General features: G+C 39.1%; 1 protein-coding gene across 2 annotated transcripts in view; it reads left to right on the forward strand.

Annotated features, from left to right (window-relative positions):
- The first annotated feature begins 1,560 nt into the window (after positions 1–1,560).
- Rat1 (5'-3' exoribonuclease 2 Rat1) overlaps positions 1,561–22,525 on the forward strand; it is a 42,954-nt gene continuing 21,989 nt past the window's right edge. For both annotated transcript variants that reach the window (XM_071688703.1, XM_071688704.1), the window contains exons 1-10: positions 1,561–1,721; positions 5,475–5,651; positions 7,379–7,556; positions 8,823–8,974; positions 9,119–9,350; positions 12,694–12,897; positions 14,356–14,453; positions 15,582–15,764; positions 16,347–16,459; positions 16,827–17,030. In XM_071688703.1, coding sequence (XP_071544804.1) covers positions 1,647–1,721; positions 5,475–5,651; positions 7,379–7,556; positions 8,823–8,974; positions 9,119–9,350; positions 12,694–12,897; positions 14,356–14,453; positions 15,582–15,764; positions 16,347–16,459; positions 16,827–17,030 — 1,616 coding nt within the window. In that variant the 5' untranslated portion in view covers positions 1,561–1,646. The remainder of the gene's footprint in view (positions 1,722–5,474; positions 5,652–7,378; positions 7,557–8,822; positions 8,975–9,118; positions 9,351–12,693; positions 12,898–14,355; positions 14,454–15,581; positions 15,765–16,346; positions 16,460–16,826; positions 17,031–22,525) is intronic.

The raw sequence follows: 22,525 nt of genomic DNA on the forward strand, positions 1-22,525 counted from the left end.
CGTGTCTGTTGTAGTCTTTCGAATCATTTTCCATTTGTATTGATGAACGTAAGTAACTCAGCAAAGCCAATAACTCTTCGAGTTAGACAACGTTCAGAGAAGCATGATCACTGTCTGGTCCAGTGAGTACAATATTGCATACTCTGTATGCCTTGATTTATGTGTATTCAGGAGAGCTTGTGAATAAGGAGAGAGAGAAGAAACAAAAATGATCTGGATATCCTGGCATCGATACGGTAATATTGTTACTTGGGTTACATCAGATGTGTTATTATGGAATTACTCGAGGTGAGGGTTAGTTTATACTTGATCATTTGCACTTAATATATATTCTGATCTGTTTTGTAACTTAATTGCATACATTTTATTCACTTTTGTATCTCTGGCACTCAATGCACTGTTCTTAATGACCCTAGGCAAAACATTGCGTGAAAGGAAACGATCGAAACAAACGTTTGAGCTTCAGCAAGAGGAGAAGCGTTTCCTCTTTCCTTACTGGTCTCCATCCCTTCCTTACCTGGTGAATCAGCTCCTTTTTGCGGATGACACAAAAGTGTCTTACGTATGAGAGAAACTCCAGAAGCTTGTGAATGATTGTATGTGTGAAAGGAAAACTTGAAGTAAAGCTAGATGATGCACAGTAGAGGTGATACAGTATAGTTTGAGAGTAAGTTTGAATTGGAAGTGGTTTCAGGTTAATGTAAGTAGTTGACTTAGCAGCAGATGGAACCACTGGGTCTTGTAGTGAATGATAATGTGGAACAGTGTGTAAAGGTCATGGGTGCACTGAGGAGTGTATGGAAAGAGATGTCACTGTGAGTTCAAAGATGGGTATCATCATCAGTTGTTGATAGGAAGTATTATAAGTCTTGTCAAGGAACTTGCTTTATAGGAGTCCATCATACCCCTGCCTTGGGGCTGCAGAAACCCCATGGAAAGGGTCCTTGGGGAGAAAAGTGTATGAGTATGATTGTATTTTTTCTCATTATACTTGAAGCAATGTTATATTGCAAGGTCCCTTGTACTTTACCAAAGAATAAAAGAAATATCCTATTTATTGTTGTCCAGTTAAAACTATGCTAAATCTTTAAGAATACAAAAAGTGCAGAGCTTATCATTACAGGTTTTTAAAGGTGAATAGAATAAGCACATGTAAAGAAATGTCTCTGCTATGATTTTTTGCCTGTAAATCGCAGTGCTTGTACTCGGACGGTGTTCAGAATGCATGGATGAATCTCTCACCATGATACAAAAGAGGATAGAGATTTGTAATCACGACAAGGAACGCTTTTTACAAGTCGCTAGCAGAATTTATTGTTCACAAACAGCGCTTATATTCATTCCTTTGTTTGTTTACATCTATGGTTGTGCGACGCGAGGTCACGCTTTTTATCTAAAACAGGTTCATGATTCTACTTTATTATTACTCGGAGTAATGCATTAACGCTATTTATATTTATAATTATTAAAGAAAACCAATTTTTTCATAAAAGTCAATAGAAAAAGCGTTGTAAAATTTCTTATTGATTGAAAATGGATACCCTTATATATACAAAACTTGAGCAGTAATTAGTTGCCGGTCGCGTCGTAGCGTTTTGGTGTGGTGTGTGTGTTGAAAGCGAGCATTTTCTCGCTTTGCTCAGAAGATGGGTGTTCCAGCATTCTTCCGATGGCTATCTAGAAAATATCCGTCAGTGATTATAGAGTGTGTCGAGGATAAGGTGAGTGGATAGATTGTTTGGCCGTAACGTAGATTAACATTTAATGTATAGCCCGCCAGCCCACCTGGTTGAACTCAAATATTTTGATATTTTCGTTTATGTCCCGGCAATGTGCGCGGAAATTTTGGTAAAAGCGCGTCTTAGGGACGCAGTATGATTAATTAAAGATATTGGTGAACATAGTATTCAAGGATTTGTTTTATTAAGATCATGCAAGCGTAGTGTTTGCAGGTACGGTTTCGGTAACCATTCCGGTAGTGCAGTGCGTGGAACCTGGTCGGAGATGGTCTAGATGTGCCTTGTACAACTTAATACTGTCCATAACGGACATATTTTCATCTTTATCATTCTTAAATAACTAATATTATATTTTATTCACTGGTTTGGTTTTGTGAGATTAGATTAGGAATCAGAATATTTAAATGTTTTATTAATCTATATGTGGGGATGTACAGCAATTATATTCATAAAGATAGATAGGTTAAAGTACGTTTTAGCTTTCCATCATTAATAGTTTTACTCAAGTAAAGAATTTGTTCTCCACTGTTTATTAAGTGATGGAGTGGAGTGTCTCGGGGCTTAATTTTTTATAGCATGGTATAAATAAGATAATAATAGGAAGGGTATTATTACTAAGAGCAAATAAAGGACTAATGAAAAAGTAGGACATGGAATATCAGTAAAACTTGTCAAAGCTTCCCTATTTTTCCCTCAGCAATCAAGTAGAAATAAACTGGTCACATGCATGATTGAGTATTGTGCTATTTCGACACTAACAGAAAACAGAGCAAGCAGACATTTGATCCTCAGAAGAATAATACAACATGAGAATGATACATCCAAATTGCCTGAGAATTGGTCAGAGCAGCCAGAACAATATTTGACATTTACAAAGAAAAGATTTATAGCAAATCATAATAAAGAAATTTAATTGAATTTAATGCTTTCACCAGGCTGGTTTTCAGACACTTGTCTTCTAAACACTAACGTGGGAGACAGCAACAAAGTATAATTAAAATAAAAATGAACATATATATATATATATATATATATATATATATATATATATATATATATATATATATATTATTTATTTATTTATTATGCTTTTTTTTTTTGCTTTGTCGCTGTCTCCCGCGTTTGCGAGGTAGCGCAAGGAAACAGACGAAAGAAATGGCCCAACCCACCCCCATACACATGTATATACATACGTCCACACACGCAAATATACATACCTACACAGCTTTCCATGGGTTACCCCAGACGCTTCACATGCCCTGATTCAGTCCACTGACAGCACATCAACCCCGGTATACCACATTGATCCAATTCACTCTATTCCTTGCCCTCCTTTCACCCTCCTGCATGTTCAGGCCCTGATCACACAAAATCTTTTTCACTCCATCTTTCCACCTCCAATTTGGTCTCCCACTTCTCCTCGTTCCCTCCACCTCCGACACATATATCCTCTTGGTCAATCTTTCCTCACTCATTCTCTCCATGTGCCCAAACCATTTCAAAACACCCTCTTCTGCTCTCTCAACCATGCTCTTTTTATTTCCACACATTTCTCTTACCCTTACGTTACTTACTCGATCAAACCACCTCACACCACACATTGTCCTCAAACATCTCATTTCCAGCACATCCATCCTCCTGTGCACAACTCTATCCATATATATATATATATATATATATATATATATATATATATATATATATATAATTGCTGTTTCCCACATCAGCAAGGGAGTGCCAGGAAACAGACGTAGAATGGCCCATCCTTTCATATACACACATTTATACATAAACACCTGTACATGCACATATACATACGTGCACATACATAGACATACACATATATGCATGTATGTACGTATTCGTACTTGCTTGCCTTCATCAATTCCTTCCGCCACCCCACTCCGCTATATATGAGATAGTTTAGTAAATTTAGATTAGTTTCATGGAAAATGAAAGAACGTTCTAGGAGAGTAATGAAATAATGAATTGTATGAGCCATGATTATCCAGCAAGAAATGTAAAACTTGTTCTAGGAGCATTTTGTTCAGTGATAAAGCTTAAATCTGCCTGGCGTGGACATAATCCCCCAGATGATGGTGTCACTTCTTCATTGATAGAGTGTTTTGGTGTATTTCCTTTTTGTAATTGGAATAAATTTACATTGTTCCACCATGTCCCAAATGATTTGAACCCTCAGTTAGACTGTATGTCCAGAGTGGGCAATTGGGAATATGATTTGAAGCTTTAGGTAAATATTTTAAGTTGCACAAACCTAGGATAATCTGCTTACAGTAATAATAGCTCCACCTACATGAATTACTTGAGTCCTTCACTTCTCGTGATTTGGCAAATTCTTGAAGCAGAGTGCTACCGGGGCAGGGAGAGGCCAGATGCTCTTTGGCTTGTGTAAAACCCCTCTCAAAGTCTTAGATACTTGTTGAGGTGCCCTTTGAAGGCATTTATGCTATCAGCTATTACTGCTGCATTGGGAAAGTCATTCCAGGGGAAAATAACTGGGAAGAAATCACCAACATACAACCATGCATGATGTTTTAACAGCTTATATGGATGTTCTTTTCTCATGGTTTCTTTCACAGTGAAAAATATATGTCTACTTTTTTGTGACCCCTTAGGAGTTTAAACACTTCTGCAAGGTCAGCTGGAAGATATGCAATCTGTGTTTTCAGATTCTCCCTTTGAGCATATGATCATACTCCATGGTTCTGAGCTAAGGTATTATTTTTACTCCATCTCCTTTGCACCCTCTCTAGATCAACATCTTTTTGTAGGTTTGGCTTCCACGTTTGAATACAGGAGTCTAAGCCAGGTCTTACCAAGGAACAGCATGGCTGCAGCATATCTTTCCCTTTCTGTTATAGTTTCCAAAATTGTTTAGACAAGCATTGGAGTTGTGAGCAGATACTTTATGACTTTAGATCTTTAACACCAGAACTGATGATACAGATATATTCAAATCTGATGACTGAGGCCTAGAGCTGCGGTCAGTAACATCTTAAGATAACTTAGGCTCAGGTATGTTTCCATTACTCTTGAAGATGTGCAGGTAGTTTCATCATTACGTTGTAGTATTATTATGACATTGCTGTAGCATGTAGGACTGCCTCTATCCACTTCTTCATAAATAACTGCAAATGAATGCTTTCAAGGGCATAACATTCGACAATTAAACAAAAATGTTTTTTTATTTGATACAAAAGATTGATGATTTTGGTCTGAGTTTAAACTTAAATAACTCCTTACAACAGTGTAATTGCATCATTTGCCCCAGGCAGTGTAATTCCTATATGGAATTTTACAATGAAATGCATCTTTATTATTGCTGTATATAACCCAGGACCCCATTTATGGGGTACCTGTAGCTTTGAGGCTGCACTACAATCATAAGCAGGGAAATAATGGACTTCTTTGGAGTGAGAAGTTTCCTCAACGACTGTATACTCCCATTAGTTGTCTGATGACGATACACCCTATATCAAATACCATAGGAATAACATTTCCTTGCATTAATATTGATGGGATTTGAACAGTATTCAGCAGTCCTTTTTGTATGTAAAGTAAATAGATTTTCATTCATCTCATAACAAAAACATGGAATCATACAATGAATATCATGGGTTAAACTTTATTGATTAAAATACTTTCACTGAATAGAAAATTAAAATTTGTAGCAGAAATATCTCTTTCTACTTTCATATTTCTTTTATTTTTCAGCAATATGACACAGAAGAGGGCAAACCAATACCTCAGGATACTTCAAAGCCTAATCCAAATGGGGTGGAATTTGACAACCTTTATCTGGATATGAATGGCATTATTCACCCTTGTACACATCCAGAAGATAAACCTGCACCAAAGGATGAAGATGAGATGATGGTTGCAATATTTGAGGTAATGACTTTCAGAATTCAAGTAATTTTTTTTACTTGAGTTGAATACATTGCAGTAAGTGCTCTGTTAGATTTGTTTTCAGACATTCTTCTTTTCTTTAAGTGTTATACAGTGTTATACAGTACTTTTGTAGCACTCTCTCTTGCTGTTATAGCTGAAATGATAGCTCTTTACCACGAGCAATCAAGCTCCTTTAGATTAATGAGATTCATAATAGAAGGGCAAGCAGCAGGAATGCAGGTTATTGATTAAAGTAACTGCTGAAAAAAGAGATTTCAAAACCTTTTTTTTTTTTTTTTCCATAGGAATTAAGTATTCACCATTCTTAGTTTAGAAAAACCACTTTTTATGTTGGATTGGTCAGTACCTGAACCATTATTTTTTATAAATAAGTAGATAAGCATTCCTGGTTTAGGAAAAAAATTACCAGATTGGCCATGATTTAATTTTTTTGTTGTTGGATGGGATGGTAAGGAAGTCAAGTGCAAGGGTCCTGGAAGAGGAATGGATCTGCTATCTGTTAGGTGACTGGGTACCTGGGATGTGGGTCAGTTTCTTTTTCTTGATGATGTGGCTATAGTACCAGATTTGAGTGAGAAATTGCAGAAGCTGGTGTCTGAGTGGGAAAATTTTTGTGAGGAGAAAGTTCGGAGTTCATGTGAATAAAAGTTAGTTGATTCAGTTTAGAAATTATTGAGAAAAGTTGGTTTAGATATAAGTTTGAATGGAGAGAACATAGTGAAAATGAATTGTTTTAGATACCTTGAATTGGACATAACAGTGGATGGAACCATGGGAACTGAGGTATGTCATATTATAATTATTCACACAAGTATGAGTATGATACCCATGCATATATATATGTGCATTGTAATATCAGTTAAAATTGTTGCGTAGCTTACCTACCAAATTGCATCTTTTGGAAATGTATAGAATTTTGTGTCTGACTTTCCATACCCCCCCCTTTTTTTTTTACATGACAGTCTTTAATACCCCTTTGAACCATGATTTGAATATGGCACAATTTGGGGTAAACCATGGGGTAGTCTGTAGTGTTTGGCTGCAATTGATGGTTAGGCTATGGTTACAGTGCATTATATGTAATAGAAGTAGGTAGAAACATTTAGGCTGGAGCATTGGGTAGAAACATCAGGTAGAGATAGTATTTAGGAGCATTGCATTGTAGGAGTCATTAGGAACATTAGGTAGGAGCCTTTGTAAACAATGCACTAGACTTGCCCTCTGCCAGTGGCCTATTAAGGGTGAGGCACAAAAGGTTTAGAAGCTGCACTAGAGTTCTTTAGTTATGGATATTCTGTTGTCGTGGCCACCCCTATGAGGGAGTTCCAGTTGGAACAGGCGTCAAAGATATAGGTAGTTGTATAAATAGATAGATGTGCTGTGAATGAGTTGGATCAGGCATAGGTTGTGTAGAGGAAAAACCATTGAAAAGTCCCCATGGCTTGGCTGTGGATAGAGACTCCTGGTTTTGATGCATTATGCATGACAGCCAGAAAGTGAATGTGAGCAAATGAGGATGCCAGAGAGTGAATGTGAGCAAATGAGGATGTTTTTTGGTTTTTCTCTCTGTATCTTGCTATGCACGAAATTACAAACAAATGTGAGGATAAAGTGGGATGAGCATTTTTACACAGGTTTGTAGTTTAATGTAATACTAGCTTACGTACATAGTTGTTTGAATACTTGTATTTCAAAATCAATTGCAGTGTATCGACCGTTTGTTTGCAATTGTACGCCCACGGAAACTTCTGTATATGGCTATTGATGGAGTTGCTCCAAGAGCCAAGATGAACCAGCAGAGATCCAGAAGATTTAGGGCATCAAAAGAAGCCTTCGAAAAGAAAGAAGAAGTGGCTCGCATAAGACAAGAACTCCAAGACAAAGGTTAGTAATGTATTTCTGTACATTTTTTGGAAAACTTTGTTTTATTGAGTGTTAATCAGCCATAATGACTGTATGCTGCAGAGACTATGGACATAACAAAGAAGTAATCCCTGTTGTGGTTACCCATAGAAACATGTAGGTAGAAAATTTAGACATCTTGAAGAGTTTGCTTCTCATGCCTTCTTTTTCAAATAGTGTTGCTGTGATTGGTGTGTTGAATTAGTGACATCTACAGTGTAGTTCTTTAGTGCTTAATGGGCCACATCTACACGTGTATGAATTGCTTCTTTCTGCCCTCATTTTAATTTGAAGGCATGTGTTATTGGTATATAGAGGTGCCATATGTCATCAGCATCTGTAACAACAACGGAAAAAAATTTTAGTGTGTGTTACACATATGATGCATTGGCTTAGTATATCTAACCCTGTGGTGAATCTGTTAGTACTTGTGTGCCTTATCCTGTGTTTTTTTAAATTTGGAGGCATTTTTGGTATGGAAATGCCATACGTCACAGAACTACAATTAGCCGTAGAAAAGAGTCCTAGATTGTGAGGTACCCATATACCAGATGGGGATACCCTTACAGAGTGTGCCAAATTTAGATGTCTCTGCAGCATCAGATTGAGTGCTCCAAATATAAAGGCAAGGGGGACAAAAGCAAATGCATGAATTACACTGGTGTAATTCTGTTGAGTTTACATGGGAAGATGTATGGAAAAGTAGTAATGGAGATGGTGGTGTCATGTTCTCTATATATAGAACCTAAGACTGGGAAGGAGCATTATTGCTTTAGGTGAGATAGAGGATGTGTGGACTAGATTTTTTTTTGAATGGGGTTTGTTTGAAGCACTTTGGGAAGAGTGAATTGTATGTGTCACATGTAAATCTGGAGAAATCTTGTTCATTGGGTTGAGGTAGAGGCCGTTGCAAGTGTATGCTGTAAGTTTAAAGTTACTAGATTTATTAAGTCTTTTCCAGAAGATAAAGGCAATGTAAAGATTTCAGCTCCCCACTCCTTCCCATGGTAGTTTTCTTTTATGCCATGCAGGAGATATGTGGATGGATTTCTTGGTTCTGTTCCTAGGGATAGTGGATTGTGGTTTTAGTGCATTATACATCACTGCTAGTGGGTGGAAGTGATCGAATAAGGTCATTTCTTTTCTTTGTGCTACCTTGCTGATGTAGATGACGAAACAAAAATGAGACAAAATGTATATTTATTTGTAAACAGGGGTATCACTTCTAATTTAATATCGTTCTTGCAGGTTTTAATGTTCCCCCTGAAAAACCAAAGGAATCACATTTTGACTCCAATTGTATTACTCCTGGGACACCCTTCATGGACCGTCTCTCTAGATGTCTCCATTATTATGTTCATGATCGACTCAACACTGATCCAGGCTGGAGGGGTATTAAGGTATGTAATATTTGCTGTATACTTATATGGGATGTTGCCCTCATTTCACTTGTTCATTCAGCCAAGTCAGGCTTTTTTTTTTTTAATCTTCATTTAAGAAATGTTGGGTATTGACCATAATCATGACTTTTTGTTTGTTACTAGGTGATCCTTTCGGATGCTAATGTTCCTGGTGAAGGGGAGCATAAGATCATGGACTATATCCGTCGTCAGCGCTCTCATCCAGATCATGACCCAAATACCCAACATTGTTTATGTGGTGCTGATGCTGATCTAATAATGCTGGGATTAGCCACTCATGAAGCTAATTTTACAGTAATCCGTGAAGAGTTCAAGCCTAACAAGCCTAAGCCTTGTGATATATGTGGACAGCTTGGTAAGAGTTTGAAATTATTGATGTAGCTTTATCTTTTTGTTTGCTCCTTTCCATCTTTTGAAATATTATATACATATATTTTTCTAATAGAATTAAGTTATCTACTTGATTCTGGCATCATTTACAGGAGTTTGAAATGACTCGCATCGTCCTACCCCACAGATGAGGAAGCTAATCAGTTCCAAAAACTACCAACTGTTAGCAATAACATGGCACATTACACTGCTGTTGTGTTAATTTGTGGGTTTTTGATTAAATTTCCTTATTTACACTTGAATAGATAACCCCCTCATTTTAAGAATGTGCAAAACTGAAATTATCATGGACAGCCAGACAGGTGCATTGAATGATCACTGATTTCTTGTAAGACTTCCACACATTTCACCTATTTTCTCCCATATTTTTTGGAATGTATTATTATTATTATTATTATTATTATTATTATAATACTTTGTCGCTGTCTCCCGTGTTTGCGAGGTAGCGCAAGGAAACAGACGAAAGAAATGGCCCAACCCCCCTCCCCATACACATGTATATACATACGTCCACACATGCAGATATACATACCTACACAGCTTTCCATGGTTTACCCCAGACGCTTCACATGCCTTGATTCAATCCACTGACAGCACGTCAACCCCGGTATACCACATCGCTCCAATTCACTCTATTCCTTGCCCTCCTTTCACCCTCCTGCATGTTCAGGTCCCGATCACACAAAATCTTTTTCACTCCATCTTTCCACCTCCAATTTGGTCTCCCTCTTCTCCTCGTTCCCTCCACCTCCGACACATATATCCTCTTGGTCAATCTTTCCTCACTCATTCTCTCCATGTGCCCAAACCACTTCAAAACACCCTCTTCTGCTCTCTCAACGACACTCAGGAATGTGTAGATGATTATTTATCATGCATAAGGTAAGAACATATTGAAGAGAGTTGTGTATAACATATACATGATAGAGTTGATAGAGATGCTCTGTGGAAGGTATTAAGAATATATGGTGTGGGAGGTAAGTTGTTAGAAGCAGTGAAAAGTTTTTATCGAGGATGTAAGGCATGTGTACGTGTAGGAAGAGAGGAAAGTGATTGGCTCTCAGTGAATGTAGGTTTGCGGCAGGGGTGTGTGATGTCTCCATGGTTGTTTAATTTGTTTATGGATGGGGTTGTTAGGGAGGTGAATGCAAGAGTTTTGGAAAGAGGGGCAAGTATGAAGTCTGTTGGGGATGAGAGAGCTTGGGAAGTGAGTCAGTTGTTGTTCGCTGATGATACAGCGCTGGTGGCTGATTCATGTGAGAAACTGCAGAAGCTGGTGACTGAGTTTGGTAAAGTGTGTGAAAGAAGAAAGTTAAGAGTAAATGTGAATAAGAGCAAGGTTATTAGGTACAGTAGGGTTGAGGGTCAAGTCAATTGGGAGGTGAGTTTAAATGGAGAAAAACTGGAGGAAGTGAAGTGTTTTAGATATCTGGGAGTGGATCTGGCAGCGGATGGAACCATGGAAGCGGAAGTGGATCATAGGGTGGGGGAGGGGGTGAAAATTCTGGGAGCCTTGAAGAATGTGTGGAAGTCGAGAACATTATCTCGGAAAGCAAAAATGGGTATGTTTGAAGGAATAGTGGTTCCAACAATGTTGTATGGTTGCGAGGCGTGGACTATGGATAGAGTTGTGCGCAGGAGGATGGATGTGCTGGAAATGAGATGTTTGAGGACAATGTGTGGTGTGAGGTGGTTTGATCGAGTAAGTAATGTAAGGGTAAGAGAGATGTGTGGAAATAAAAAGAGCGTGGTTGAGAGAGCAGAAGAGGGTGTTTTGAAATGGTTTGGTCACATGGAGAGAATGAGTGAGGAAAGATTGACCAAGAGGATATACGTGTCGGAGGTGGAGGGAACGAGGAGAAGAGGGAGACCAAATTGGAGGTGGAAAGATGGAGTGAAAAAGATTTTGTGTGATCGGGGCCTGAACATGCAGGAGGGTGAAAGGAGGGCAAGGAATAGAGTGAATTGGAGCGATGTGGTATACCGGGGTTGACGTGCTGTCAGTGGATTGAATCAAGGCATGTGAAGCGTCTGGGGTAAACCATGGAAAGCTGTGTAGGTATGTATATTTGCGTGTGTGGACGTATGTATATACATGTGTATGGGGGTGGGTTGGGCCATTTCTTTCGTCTGTTTCCTTGCGCTACCTCGCAAACGCGGGAGACAGCGACAAAGCAAAAAAAAAAAAAAATATACATGAAAAAATATAGTTAACTATCATATTGATTATATGCTGATGATGATCACTAATGATCTGTAAGACTTCCATTTATTTCACTCATATTTTTCTGAATGTGTAGATGATTATAGCACATGCATAAGTGAAAAACCTATTGAAGGGAAACATGTTGAAAATACAATATACTTATTGTTTTATTGGTTATATGTTGGATATTTTGAGTCAAGATGATTGATAATGCTCGCTAAGACTCTCTTTTATTTTGTTTTATCTCATGATTTTTTAGATATTAGTTAATTATTGATTTCATGCATTAGATAAGAAACTATTGAAGATAATTGCATTGGAAAAAATATAAAAGATACAATTTACATCATCATTTAATTAGTTACATGTTAAGTGTTTTGAAATGCGGATGGTTACTGATGCTTGGAAAAAATTCAATTTTTCACCCATTTTCTTTTAGTTTTTTCCTTTTAGTTTTTTCATTATGTTGATAAATATTTATTCATGCAGTAGGTAAAAACTCCTGAAGAAGAATTAGATTTTTTTTTTTAAAGTTTACCACATTTTATGAGTTAAAGTTTGGTGTTTTGAAAGGAAGTTGGGCAGGAGCTCGGTAAGAATTCCATTCCCTCAACAAAGTTCCAAGGGTTTTGTTGTTGCAATGTTGGCAAGTTTCCAGGTATTGGGGTTTGTTGTGCAGCTAGGGTTGGTTTAAGATATCTGGCAATACTTGGATTGCAACTTGTCCAAAGTGTTGGATGTGAAAATGTGATACGTTGTCAGGGCTTGTTGGTGGAGGGATGTTAAGGTTTTTTTGATTGCATTGCTTATGTCAGTGATAGTAAAGGGTGAATGAGCACTTCTGTCTGGATGGATTTCCAATGGGTTTTTCATGACTCTCTTCTTCAGGGGTGAGGTTGGCTTGAGGCTGATTTTTTAGGTTGTGTTTGAAAACTATGTATGTGTGTCCTTTGGGAGAATGGAATGTAAAGTACATAACCATTGAATTAGATTCTACTCTATACCATTCCAGAATTTGCTTTGGCATACTTATTAGTGTTTTTTGGTCATTAATAATGGTAGTGTGGTTATTATGCACATTGATTTCTTGTTGTAATTTCAGGTCACGATTTGAGAGATTGTATTGGCGTATCTGATGGCTCAAGTGGAGAAGCAGAAAAAGTGTACGAGGAGACTCGATACATCTTTGTACGGCTTAATGTGCTACGAGAATATCTGGAGAAAGATTTACTCATGCCAGGCCTCCCTTTTAAATATGATTTTGATCGAGCTGTTGATGATTGGGTATTCATGTGCTTTTTTGTTGGTGAGTATCATTGTTATGACATTTAATGGTTAGTCTTTGGTTTATTGATATCATAGATGTCTACATAGGAACATTACAATGTTTTATAATGCTGTTGACTGAAAAGAGATCCTGGAGTTACTTAGTAATACTGATACACATATGATTTCCTTTTCATATATGTTCCATTTTCTACATAGTAAGGTAGCATCAGGAACAGATGAAAAATGACCTGTGTCCCACATGTACTCTGAAGCTGTCTTGTATAAGGCACTGAAACCAGAACATGTTATCCACATCCAAGCCTACAGACCCTTCTGTGGCGTCATACTCCTTGGTTCAACATATGTACCTGCTTTTACTTATACATACATGCTACATACTAACTTCCCCAGGGTTCCTTTCTAACTTATGGGGCTCCTGCAGCACTCAGAAAACTGGCTTTATCCAGCAGGTGGGACAATAAGACAACATTTTGTGGTATATTTTTGCTAAAAGAGGAGAGTGCAAGGTAATTGAAGTGTAAGTGTTCATTGTCTTTATTGTGGAAGTTGCATCATGAGCATGAAGGGTCATGGGATATGTTGAAAAAGTGTGAAGTGTTTTAGTGATGGATTATATCCAGAGCATTAACTGGAAAGTGTGACATATTTGTCGGAGGATTGTGGCTTGTGATTAGGGCATATTTGATCGGGTGGAGTTTAAGATTGACCTAGGAGAGTGATTGGTTAGTGCTTTTTGGGTTATTTCAGTATATATGTTTTGTTTGTTTTATGTTTATTAGGGATGGGTGGATCTGTGAGTACAGTTAGTAAAGTGTGGGGCAGGAGCAAATTTTATTTTTTTTTTTCATACTATTTGCCATTTCCTGCTCTAGTGAGGTGGCATTAAGAACAGAGGAATGGGCCTTTGAGGGAATATCCTCACCTGGCCCCCTTCCTTGTTCCTTCTTTAGGAAAATTAAAAAATTTGCAGAACCAGGGCATATGAAGCATGCAGGGTAAACCATGAAATGCTTTATAGGGCTTGGTTCTGGCTACAGTGCATTATACTTGAGAAGTGGAGATTAATTTTTTTTCTTTAACTGAGACCATTCTGTGCTTGTTCCTGATAAAACACTGCTGAGGCAGGAAAGCCGTTTAGGTTTTGGGGAAAAAATCCTAATATCCTCTCATGCCTATGGAAGTGGCTTCATGTTCCAAGAAAAAAAAATGGTGTACACACAAACAAACTGTAGCTCACATGTATAGTGTACCAAAACCAGATCCTTTCATTCAGAAATTACCTTTAGATTATCTTGATGGCTTCATATGGCCTTCTAATGCAGTGCTGTAGTTTATAGAATGGCTGTAATTATAGGAGCACTGTGATCTTGTATGTTTAGAGATGTAGTCACGGTCTGTTGAAGGAGAGCTCTGTTAAAGTTCATATGTTTAGATGTGTAACAGTATTGACTTGTTCTTTTTTCAAATTCCATAGGAAATGATTTTCTTCCTCACCTGCCGTCCCTCGAGATTCGTGAGAATGCCATTGATCGCTTAGTGCGCCTGTACAAGGATTGCTGTTACAAAACTGGCGTAAGTTTAGATTTAGCATATCTGGTTTTTGAGTATTGTAGCAGAATTGTAGGAGTACAAAATCTTTCTTGCAGTGAATAACCAAATTTCTTCATTAGTTATGTCTGACTTTTGCATTCTTGTTTCTCAGATCCACTCCTTTTTCTAATGTTTCATCTACATCATCTCTTGTCACATATTCATTTATGAACCATTTGGACAGGATTTTCCATTGGGGAAAATTCAGTTTACGTGGGTTTAATGCCCCTAAAGCCTGTACAAATCTTTAACCTTGCCTTCACTGGGTAGCAATGAAAGATCTCATTAGCTACCCATTTCATCACATTTATGTCCATGAGTCTCCCCTGTGCATGCCATATAGTTAGTACATAATCAAGTGATGCAAGCTTTTTGTAATTCCAATTCTCTTTTTGAACCAGGTATTCCTAGTCTCCAGTCCTGTTTCAGTTCACAACCTCACAAGCTGTTCACCATTTTCATTCACAACACTGTGTATTCCACACCCTCTGATTGTATAATCTACTGACACAGTACTGATAACACTCAGTCCTTTGCATCCTTCTGACATACACAGTTCCTCCCATAGCACTCACCTTTCATTCTTAGTCCTTTTGATTCCAGGTGCATAAGCACTAATGACCACCTACCCCTCGTAATCCACTTTCATTTTTCTCACATCAGTCAGATACTCACTTTTTCACACTTACACATTTCCACAACTCCTTCAGTAACAGCTGTCCTTTCTTTAGATCTCAACTTATTCAGTGTAGTGCCTACATTTTCACTTTTGAATCCATATGGATTTTATTTTTTCTTATCACATAAGTCCTTTTTGTGTGTATCTTTACTAATGGTGTTGTATTTTTCACTTCATTGTATTCCTTAGCCTTCCAGCATTTATATACCTCTCACCCAAAACAGTAGCATTTAAACCAGGAATTTTGAATTTATTTATGATGTAAGATTTTACGAGTAAGTTGAAAGTAAAGATTTTTCCTTCATTTGTTTTTACATGTAGAGAATTGATTATCTGCTTATTGGTAAGTTAGCAATCGAGATATTTCACCTGACAGATTTCATTTATTTCTGAGTTTAGCAAAAAGTATAAACCCCTTCTCTCCTTTTTAGGGTTGGTTGACGGATAGTGGAACTGCCAATATGAATCGTGTACAGATCATCCTGCAAAATCTTGGTAAAGTTGAAGATGAGATATTCAAAATGCGTCAGAAGCGAGAACTTGACTTCAAAGAAAGAGACAGAGAAAAGAGAAGATCAGAAAAGAGAGAGAAGGAAGCTGCAAATCGGTTCAGGGTAAATACAAAGTTTTCATTTCGCTCATTTTGTAAGCCTGTTGATTATGATTATTGATGCTTTCAGGACTTAAGAGAGACCTAAAAATTTCTGCTTAAAGTGTGAGCAATCATTAGTAGTTATGATGTCAAAGAGTTTGTTAGATGTACACAATGAACAGCCATATTTTATGACAATGTTCTGTTCTATCTCTTTCATCCGTCGTATTGCTTCTGACTTAGATTTTCTTTCATGGGTTTGCTTGCAGAGATAGTCCTAGCAATACTTTACTTGTTTAGTAAAGGGAAATAAACAATGTGAAAAGACTGAGGTTCTTTACCTCTGTAAGTATAAAGAAGATAAAAGTAGGAAGTAAATTTAGAGGTTTATTAAGTGAAAATGAACAGGATGTATGCTAAGCAGTGTGTGGAAGCCCTGCCATGAGTGTCTTTGCAGCCTCCGATGTAGGTATATACTTTCTCACCCTTTCACTCATTAATTATTTACAAGTTTATGATTGAATGATCTTGTGGGAATTGTAAAGTTTGTTCATAGTTTGTTCATATCACATTTTAGACCATTAATAACTTAACACTCTTACAGGATTCAACAGGTGAGGGAGCTCTTGCAGTTATGAAGGCCGGAGAAACTTCTGTAGCACATGGTGCAAAAGATGCTATCATGGAACAACGCTATAAGAATATGGATGCTGAAGGGTTTGTAGTTGATATTTTTTGCTTCAGTATTCTGTATGGCCATACCATCATTTAATTTATACTTTGTGAGTATTACTCTTACATTGAATATTAAACCTAATACATGTAATAGCAGCTACCCATCTGGAAGTTTATTGATTAGGTAACATCTCTATCTGCCTTATATATGGTGCATACCCTTTAGGATATGTGATTTGTAGAAGATTGCTTCCTGTAGCTTTAAATTTTTGTGTCAAATGAAACATGTCCTTAATTTATAACGAGTGCACAGTTAAGTCTGGCCTTCAACTGATGCATAAAGTTGATAAAGGTAAAGCTATATATAAGTAATTTATGTTTTTCTGTACTTTTCAAAAAAAAAATCCAGTGGAGGCCGTGGTTTGAAACGAAGCATAGACAGTGTTGACCTCTCATCAGATGAAGAAGAGGAAACTCCAGATGAAGTTAGGCTTTATGAAGAAGGTGCAAAAGACCGCTACTACGAATCAAAGTTTGAAGTAAGCCCTGACAACATAGAATTCAGGAAAGGAGTTGCTGATGAATATGCTCGTGGTCTTTGTTGGGTGTTAAAGTAAGTATTTCAACTTTACAGATTTTGATATCTTTGAATATTCATTCTTCCATGTCAAAGGCTAAATTTTGTTTTGTGGAGGACTTGATTTAAGATGATTATTGTGCTAATAGGATAGTTCTTTTTTTTTTTTTATACTTTGTCGCTGTCTCCCGCGTTTGCGAGGTAGCGCAAGGAAACAGATGAAAGAAATGGCCCAACCCCCCCCATATACATGTATATACATACGTCCACACACGCAAATATACATACCTACACAGCTTTCCATGGTTTACCCCAGACGCTTCACATGCCTTGATTCAATCCACTGACAGCACGTCAACCCCGGTATACCACATCGCTCCAATTCACTCTATTCCTTGCCCTCCTTTCACCCTCCTGCATGTTCAGGCCCCGATCACACAAAATCTTTTTCACTCCATCTTTCCACCTCCAATTTGGTCTCCCTCTTCTCCTTGCTCCCTCCACCTCCGACACATATATCCTCTTGGTCAGTCTTTCCTCACTCATCCTCTCCATGTGCCCAAACCACTTCAAAACACCCTCTTCTGCTCTCTCAACCACGCTCTTTTTATTTCCACACATCTCTCTTACCCTTACGTTACTCACTCGATCAAACCACCTCACACCACACATTGTCCTCAAACATCTCATTTCCAGCACATCCATCCTCCTGCGCACAACTCTATCCATAGCCCACGCCTCGCAACCATACAACATTGTTGGAACCACTATTCCTTCAAACATACCCATTTTTGCTTTCCGAGATAATGTTCTCGACTTCCACACATTCTTCAAGGCCCCCAGAATTTTCGCCCCCTCCCCCACCCTATGATCCACTTCCGCTTCCATGGTTCCATCCGCTGCCAGATCCACTCCCAGATATCTAAAACACTTCACTTCCTCCAGTTTTTCTCCATTCAAACTCACCTCCCAATTGACTTGACCCTCAACCCTACTGTACCTAATAACCTTGCTCTTATTCACATTTACTCTTAACTTTCTTCTTCCACACACTTTACCAAACTCAGTCACCAGCTTCTGCAGTTTCTCACATGAATCAGCCACCAGCGCTGTATCATCAGCGAACAACAACTGACTCACTTCCCAAGCTCTCTCATCCCCAACAGACTTCATACTTGCCCCTCTTTCCAAAACTCTTGCATTTACCTCCCTAACAACCCCATCCATAAACAAATTAAACAACCATGGAGACATCACACACCCCTGCCGCAAACCTACATTCACTGAGAACCAATCACTTTCCTCTCTTCCTACACGTACACATGCCTTACATCCTAGATAAAAACTTTTCACTGCTTCTAACAACTTTCCTCCCACACCATATATTCTTAATACCTTCCACAGAGCATCTCTATCAACTCTATCATATGCCTTCTCCAGATCCATAGGATAGTTTTGATATCAATTTATCTTTGAGGCCTAGATGTTGATAGGGAGCTATGGTTTTGGTGCATTACACATGACAGCTAGAGACTGAGTTTGAATGAATGTTTTTTTTTTTTTTCTGTTTTCCTGGCGCTACTTTGCTGAAGTGGGGTAGCGATGCTATCCTGTGGGGCAGGGTAGCAACGGGAATGGATGAAGGCAAGCGAGTATGAATATGTGCATGTGTGTATATATGTATATGTGCGTGTATGGGTGTTAAATTTTTTTTTTCTATTTTATTCACCATTTCCCGCATCAGCTAGGTAGCATTAAGAACAGAGGATTGAGCCTTTGTGGGAATATCCTCACAACCCCCTCCTCTGTTCCTTCTTTCATTTTACTAGTGTTATTATTATTATTATACTATGTCGCTGTCTCCTGCGTTAGCGAGATAGCGCAAGGAAACAGACGAAAGAATGGCCCAACCCACCCACATACACATATATACCTACACGTCCACACACGCACATATACATACCTATACATTTCAATGTGTGAGAACATTACCTCGGAAAGCAAGAATAGGTATGTTTGAAGGAATAGTGGTTCCAACAATGTTATATGGTTGTGAGGCATGGGCTATGGATAGGGTTGTGCAGAGGAGGGTGGATGTGTTGGAAATGAGATGTTTGAGGACAATATGTGGTGTAAGGTGGTTTGATCGTGTAAGTAATGAAAGGGTAAGGGAGATGTGTGGTAATGAAAAGAGTGTGGTTTAGAGAGCAGAAGAGGGTGTTTTTAAATGGTTTGGTCACATGAAGAGAATGAGTGAGTAAAGATAGACAAAGAGGATATATGTGTCAGAGGTGGAGGGAACAATAAGAAGTGGGAGACCAAATTGGAGGTGGAAAGATGGAGTGAAAAAGATTTTGAGCGATCGTGGTCTGAACATGCATGAGAGTGAAAGGCGTGCATGGAATAGAGTGAATTGGAATGATGTGGTATACCGGGATCAACGTGCTGTCAGTGGTTTGAATCAGGGCATGTGAAGCATCTTGGGTAAACCATGGAAAGTTTTGTGAGGCGTGGATATGAAAGGGAGCTGTGGTTTTGGTGCATTATACATGACAGCTAGAGACTGAGTGTGAACGAATGGGGCCTTTGTTATCTTTTCTGAGCGCTACCTTGCGCACATGCGGGGGAAAGGGGTTGTCATTTTATGTGTAGCGGGGTGGTGACGGGAATGAATAAGGGCAAAGTATGAATTATGTACTTGTGTATATATGTATATGTCTGTGTGTGTATCCTGGGAGCCTTGAAGAATGTGTGGAAGTCGAGAACATTATCTCCGAAAGCAAAAATGGCTATGTTTGAAGGAATAGTGGTTCCAACAATGTTGTATGGTTGCGAGGCGTGGGCTATGGATAGAGTTGTGCGCAGGAGGGTGGATGTGCTGTTTGAGGACAATGTGTGGTGTGAGGTGGTTTGATCGAGTAAGTAATGTAAGGGTAAGAGAGATGTGTGGAAATAAAAAGAGCGTGGTTTAGAGATCAGAAGAGGGTGTTTTGAAATGGTTTGGGCACATGGAGAGAATGAGTGAGGAAAGATTGACCAAGAGGATATATTTGTCGGAGGTGGAGGGAAGGAGGAGAAGTGGGAGACCAAATTTGAGGTGGAAAGATGGAGTGAAAAAGATTTTGAGTGATCAGGGCCTGAACATACAGGAAGGTGAAAGGCGGGCAAGGAATAGAGTGAATTGGATCGATGTGGTTTACCGGGGTCAACGTGCTGTCAATGGATTGAATCAGGGCATGTGAAGCGTCTGGGGTAAACCATGGAAAGTTGTGTGGGGCCTGGATGTGGAAAGGGAGCTGTGGTTTCGGGCATTATTGCATGACAGATAGAGACTGAGTGTGAACGAATAGGGCCTTTGTTGTCTTTTCCTAGCGCTACCTCGCACACATGAGGGGGGAGGGGGATGTTATTCCATGTGTAGCGAGGTGGCGATGGGAATGAATAAAGGCAGACAGTGTGAATTGTGTGCATGTGTATATATGTATGTGTCTGTGTTTGTGTATATATATATATATATATGTGTACATTGAGATGTAGGGGTATGTATATTTGCGTGTGTGGACGTGTATGTATATACATGTGTATGGGGGTGGGTTGGGCCATTTCTTTCATCTGTTTCCTTGCGCTACCTCGCAAACGCGGGAGACAGCGACAAAGCAAAATATATGTATATATATATACGTTGAGATGTATAGGTATGTATATGTGTGTGTGTGTGGACATGTATTTTTATACATGTGTATGGCGGTGGGCTGGGCCATTCTTTCGTCTATTTTCCTTGCGCTACCTCGTTGACCCGGGAGGCAGCGACAAGGTATATAAAAAAAAATGTATATAATGTCGTCACTACCTCAACTATAATGTTATACCTGGGGATAGGGAAGAAAGAATACTTCCCATGTATTCCCTGCGTGTCATAAAAGGCAACTAAAAGGGAAGGGAGCTGGGGGCTGGAAATCCTCCCCTCTCGTTTTTACTTTAACAAAAGAAGGAACAGAGAAGTGGGCCATGTGAGGATTTCCCTCAAAGGCTCAGTCCTCTGTTCTTAACACTACCTTGCTAGTGCGGAATGTGGCGAATGGTATGAAAAAATATATATGTGTGTGTATGAGTGAATGGGCCATTCTTCACTTGCTTCCTGGCACAGCTCGTGGGAAACAGCGATTATGTATAGTGATGATAATAATGATCTAGCATTATGTACTGCAATCCTTATTATTTGGGAAGAATTAGGTACAAATCACTTATAGACATCCTTAACCCATGCTTAGTGTATAATAGTGAATCAAGAACTTTCACCTGTGTATAAGTACATATATATATACATACACAGACACATACATATATACCCATGCACACAATTCACACTGTCTGCCCCCATTCACTCCCATCGCCACCTCGCCACACATGGAATACCATCCCCCTCCCCCCTCATGTGTGCGAGGTAGCGCTAGGAAAAGACAACAAAGGCCCCATTCGTTCACACTCAGTCTCTAGCTGCCACGCAATAATGCCCGAAACCACAGCTCCCTTTCCACATCCAGGCCCCACACAACTTTCCATGGTTTACCCCAGACGCTTCACATGCCTTGATTCAATCCACTGACAGCACGTCAACCCAGGTATACCACATCGATCCAATTCACTCTATTCCTTGCCCTCCTTTCACCCTCCTGCATGTTCAGGCCCCGATCACACAAAATCTTTTTCACTCCATCTTTCCACCTCCAATTTGGTCTCCCATTTCTCCTCATTCCCTCCACCTCTGACACATATATCCTCTTGGTCAATCTTTCCTCACTCATTCTCTCCATGTGCCCAAACCATTTCAAAACACCCTCTTCTGCTCTCTCAACCACACTCTTTTTATTTCCACACATCTCTCTTACCCTTACATTACTTACTCGATCAAACCACCTCACACCACACATTGTCCTCAAACATCTCATTTCCAGCACATCCACCCTCCTGCGCATAGCTCTATCCATAGCCCACGCCTCGCAACCATACAACATTGTTGGAACCACTATTCCTTCAAACATAGCCATTTTTGCTTACGGAGATAATGTTCTCAACTTCCGCACATTCTTCAAGGCTCCCAGGATTTTCGCCCCCTTCCCCACCGTATGATTCACTTCCGCTTCCATGGTTCCATCCGCTGCCAGATCCACTCCCAGATATCTAAAACACTTTACTTCCTCCAGTCTTTCTCCATTCCAACTTACCTCCCAATTGACTTGACCCTCAACCCTCCTGTACCTAATAACCTTGCTCTTATTCACATTTACTCTTAACTTTCTTCTTTCACACACTTTACCAAACTCAGTCACCAGCTTCTGTAGTTTCTCACATGAATCAGCCACCAGCGCTGTTTCATCAGCGAACAACACCTGACACTTCCCAAGCTCTCTCATCCACAACAGACTTCATACTTGCCCCTCTTTCCAAAGCTCTTGCATTCACCTACCTAACAACCCCATCCATAAACAAATTAAACAACCATGGAGACATCACACACCCCTGCCGCAAAC

The sequence above is a fragment of the Panulirus ornatus genome, chromosome 46 (genome assembly GCF_036320965.1).
Source record: "Panulirus ornatus isolate Po-2019 chromosome 46, ASM3632096v1, whole genome shotgun sequence".
Classification (NCBI taxonomy): domain Eukaryota; kingdom Metazoa; phylum Arthropoda; class Malacostraca; order Decapoda; family Palinuridae; genus Panulirus; species Panulirus ornatus.